The sequence below is a fragment of the Pundamilia nyererei genome, unplaced genomic scaffold, assembly GCF_000239375.1.
Source record: "Pundamilia nyererei isolate P.nyererei 1_Seehausen unplaced genomic scaffold, PunNye1.0 scaffold00059, whole genome shotgun sequence".
Taxonomy (NCBI): domain Eukaryota; kingdom Metazoa; phylum Chordata; class Actinopteri; order Cichliformes; family Cichlidae; genus Pundamilia; species Pundamilia nyererei.
In genome coordinates this window covers 3,377,820-3,382,686 of record NW_005187460.1, presented here as the reverse complement: position 1 = coordinate 3,382,686, position 4,867 = coordinate 3,377,820, and the positions used below count along the sequence as shown (strand labels likewise).

At 38.2% G+C, this 4,867-nt stretch overlaps 1 protein-coding gene across 1 annotated transcript in view; it reads left to right on the top strand.

The window, feature by feature from the left end:
- The first annotated feature begins 3,237 nt into the window (after nucleotides 1-3,237).
- Nucleotides 3,238-4,867, top strand: part of LOC102201611 (nuclear GTPase SLIP-GC-like) — a 6,828-nt gene continuing 5,198 nt past the window's right edge. Inside the window, exons 1-2 of the mRNA XM_013911236.1 lie at nucleotides 3,238-3,438; nucleotides 3,534-3,758. Coding sequence (XP_013766690.1) covers nucleotides 3,373-3,438; nucleotides 3,534-3,758 — 291 coding nt within the window. The 5' untranslated portion in view covers nucleotides 3,238-3,372. The remainder of the gene's footprint in view (nucleotides 3,439-3,533; nucleotides 3,759-4,867) is intronic.

Sequence of the window (4,867 nt, the reverse complement as noted above, 5' to 3'; positions counted from 1 at the left end):
TAAAAGGATGTGGTTTCCATCAGTCACATGACTACCATTAACCAATGATCGCCCTTGATGGCAGAGCGCGCTGGTTACGAACCGGGAACGAACTCGCAAAGAGCACGTGCATTTTTTGCCGTCTGAGCGGTGCAGAGCTGTAGGAGACTGATGCAACAAAAGCCAGTAAGTAGGTGTTCAGCGTATTCTTTAGTTTACAGCACAAAGCAGTATTAGCTTATTTAATACACGTTGGTAAACTGTCTTGTGACAACTGACGAATTGAAACAAATGAGCGTGCTGTGTGTGTAACAGCGGGACAAACATTACCTGTCCTTTTAATAACTGCACAAGCAGTGCTGGTTTTAGCCACCAGCAAACTGGGTAACGCTGTCACGGGTCTGTAGCTCTGTCCACCGTTTTAGGGAACGTGTTTTGTATTAAAGTAAGTTACAGGGCGTTTCCCTGCCTTTCTGGAGGGCTTATATTTCACTAAAAACTATCTAATATACATGTCCACATAATTATGGTTCATTATAATTACAGTATTTTGGAAAAACACTGTTTTAAAGAAAAGATATTAAACGGAATATATTAGATTTATATTTCAAATATGACAAAATGCTGATTTTACAGCAGCAACATTATTGTATCTCTACAGTTTAAGCATTTAATAGGCTTTCTGCCTGCACAGAGTAGATAGTCAAACAAACTGAATCATCATAAATACTTTATTATATATTTATTACTTAATTTTTTTTTATTTTAATTACTTTATTATTAGAGCGCTAGGAATAAACAATAAGGATTCTTGATCAGGACCATGATGCAAACATGTGGCCATAGTAGGATATATGCAGTATTCTGGAGGAGGTATAAAAGGAAACAGTGACAAAGGGAGCTTTTTGAGGCTAAACGCAGAGGATCCCTCTCTGGCTGGAATAAAGAAAACAGCACAGGTCACAAGAACACATGTACCAGTTGTTGCATTGCAGAGGTATTCCAGTATAAAACAATGATAAACACACCTGCAATGTCGCAGCTCAACACAGCCCGTTCCTCCTGCACTATCAGGAGCAGGATCAGCAGAAACTCCTCAACAGCAACATTGTACCCCATCAGGTAAAACAGTGATATAGTATGATGCGATTCCGTATTAGATTCTTAAAGAATGTGTGTTGTTGTTCAGCCTGGCTCTATGTGCCTGTTTTTAACTTTGAGCACCCGCCCCTTTAAACAGCTCTGCATGGCCCTGGTGGTGGGCGGATCAAACCAAAATATAGATGCCAAAGTTTGTTTTGATATTGATAAATAGGAGCATAATGAGATTGATGTTAGTTTCTGTCTTGATACATGCTCAATCATCCAGGTAAGTAAATCCCAAGTTTTCCCAACTATATAAAGTGAAGGCCCCAGTCACACAAGCCTGACCACCCTGCGACTTAAAGTTCTTACAACCTCCACCAACCACTAAACAACTGATGTAGTTGCCTGATGTTGGAATACACACTTTACCCTAACATCTGGTGGTTGCCAGGGATGGGATGGTCACCAACTGATCTCTAGGTCTGTGTCACTGGTGCTGAATTAGGCAGAAACATTGACTCATGGGATCATGTTTACTGAGAGGCAAGAAAGCAAAAGTTTTCCTTTTTTTTTTTAATCACTGTGCTAGTTGAGAATATATGTACATATAAGTGTGTACATTTTAAAAAGTGCATGTGAATGTTTTTGACAGTTTGTTAAAGAACAAATTGTTTCTGTACAGGAGCAATGATTTCTTCTATAAATTCAATTATGCATACATGTACAATTTATAATAATTTAATTTCAAACGTGAAAGTTGAATATTTATATGCTTCCACAGGATTTGCCATCCATAAGTGAAAAAGGTGAGAAAAATGTATCTCACTCTCATTTTAATACATCTAATTTATTTATTTATTTTCACAGTATTATTTTTGCAACATCTAAAATACACCATAATCAGAAGTTTCAATATTCATAGATTTTTTTTAATTTTATCATTTTGTTTAAATCCAAAAAGGAAAAAGAAAGTCAGAACTTTTTCAGAGTGAGTTTGGCGAATGGCAACCATCTCCTAAACGACAATACAACTCTGCAGCAGGATCACAGTCAGGTACATATCAGTGGACCATATTTGCGTTACACTGGTTCCAGGTTCCTACTTATTAGTTTTTTACTTTCCCTCTGACAGAAACAGAAATACTGTCTGATGTCAAAGACATAATGAGACGTGTCAGTGAAAGACTACATGGCCGTGACAAACTCAGCGCTTTCCTAAAGTGAGTAATAAAGATTTCCTATTTTTGTTGGACGTTCTTCCAACCATTTCCAAGGAAGTTGGGACAGTCTGTAAAATGAAAATGGAAAAAAAACCCAACATTCATGAAATCTCTTACTCTAATATTTTATTGACAACAGAAAACAAAAACATATCAAGTTCTTAATCTGAGAAAATGTACCATTTTAAGAAAAAATAAAGGTTAGGAGGGGGGGGGAGGGTAGAAAGTAAGTTGGAGCAAAAAGAAATAGTTGGAGGAACATTTTGCTGATATTGGGTATAATAAAGATTGTGGCATCCAGTCGAACTGAGAAGGCCAGAACTGATGATTGTTGAATGACTTTTATTACTGCTTGCTGTGTATGAGACAACGAACCAAGGTAAGAGCTAGACAAACAAAGAAAACAATTGCATGCTATACATATAACATCATTTTAACAGTTCATTACATTAGTCTAACTAATGATTATGGTGCTTTCTATTAAACTATACAATACAAATTATACATTTCCGATTGCTCAAATTAAATTATGTAGATTGCATACCTTGTTCCCCTGTCGACTGCAGCTAGAACCATTCATTTTTATACAGTTTAGCTGTGTTTTTCTCCGTTACCAGTAGTTTACCGTTTTCTTGCGTCTTTTGTACATCAAACTAGTTACCGTTACAACATTCACTTCCGTTTGCAAAGGAAGTTACCAAAATAAAGGCACAAACGTTATAGTACGTGTATATGAGCTGGCTTTACATATCCACCTTTACATTAAACTAAAGATTTAAACTCGGTCAGAGCTCAACATGGAGCTGTGTAGTTTGTTCCAGTAGTAAGGCGATTTTTTTCAACACATTTTAAAAAACAAATCTTTCTGATTTTACTGCATTTTCAGTTTGATGTTTCTGAGAATGGGTCAGTTAATCCATATTTAATCTCTTTCAACAGGGATCAAATCAAAGATTTGGAGACAGAAAGGAGACACCTGGTTGGTGTCTTTGGTAGAACTGGGGCTGGAAAGAGCTCTTTAATCAATGCCATCATAAATAAGGAGGGCCTGTTGCCTTCTGCAAGTGTCAGTGCATGTACCTCAGTAATGATAAAGGTGGAGGCTACCAATGGATCAAAGTATGAGGCACACATCGAGTTCATTACAAAAGAGGTAGAATGAAATATGAATATGGTGATTCTTGAAGTAAAGTAATGTGTTAGAAAACTGCTTTACTAAAATTAAGATATAATTTATTTATTTTTTAGGATTGGGAAAATGAGGTGCAGTCCTTAAAACAGGCTCTTGAAGATCATGATGATGATGATGATGATGGTGGTAATGATGATTGTCTTGACCGTGATGGAAAGTTATCAGCACTGTATGGAGAAGAGTGGAAAGAAAAATCAACTCACAGCCTCATGGACAACAAATATTTCAGAGATATTCCAGAGTTTCTGAAGCCCAAGATAAAAATTTTGGAAAGTGACTCAGTAAGTCTGCAGTAATACAGACCAAAATAAAATCTGGTTCTTCTTCTAGAACAAAGGAATACTTGCAGTTTAAAGCATATATTAGACCAGCGGTCCCCAACCTTTTTTGCGCCATGGACCGGTTTATGCCCGACAATATTTTCATGGACCGGCCTTTAAGGTGTTGCGGATAAATACAACAAAATAAAACTAGTACCGGTACCGAAAAAAAGAAGATTTATTCATAACACACGTGAAAAGACCCAGGAAAACCGAGTTAATGATAAAAACGATAACAAAATAACGCTGAAAACCATACATTTCACACCTGAGCCTCAACTCTCGCGGTCCGGTACCAAACGACTCACGGACCGGTACCAGTCCGAGGCCCGGGGGTTGAGGACCGCTGTATTAGACCACAGTTTGGGTGAGATACATAGCAGTGTGTGGCTTATGAACATCACATAGTGAGCAGTCAATAGTTACCCAAGCAGCGTTAAGCTACCCTGATGCTGCACCTTTGCAGCAGGAAGATGTCCACACTATGTAATGCCACCCTAATGGAGAGTGCAGACAGAGACAAATCATTGGTGAAGCAGATGTTGCTGCAGTTTATTGCTGAGCAGATATGTCGGCAATATGTCGATGTGCCTCATTTCCAGAATGTTTGACATCCATCAAACAAGAAACAAAAAAACAAGTGAAACTGTGGTGGTTAAAATTTTATGGCTTACTATCCTGTTGCTGTCTGATTATCCTGTTACTATGGAGCTTGCAGTTTTCTTTGTGGAGGTGTTGAAGAGTTTCACATTTGTAAAACTCTTGCTCAGAAGGTCGAGCAGGTCACCTACTAATCGGAGGGTTGGGGGTTTAATCCCTGGCTCCCTCAAGTCTGCATGCCAAATATCTACAAACCCCCAGTTGATCTTTGATGCATCCATCAGAGAATGAATGTTTGTAAGTGTTAGCTAGAAATAACATACCCAGAAAAAAGTGCTTGGGGTAATGAGGCAAGTTTTATAAAGTGCTTCAAATGTTTACATGCAGTAGAAGAAATCACTATATAAGAACCAGGCCACTTACTGTGATCCACAGCAGGGACGTGCAGAGGGGGGGGCTAGAGGGGCTTG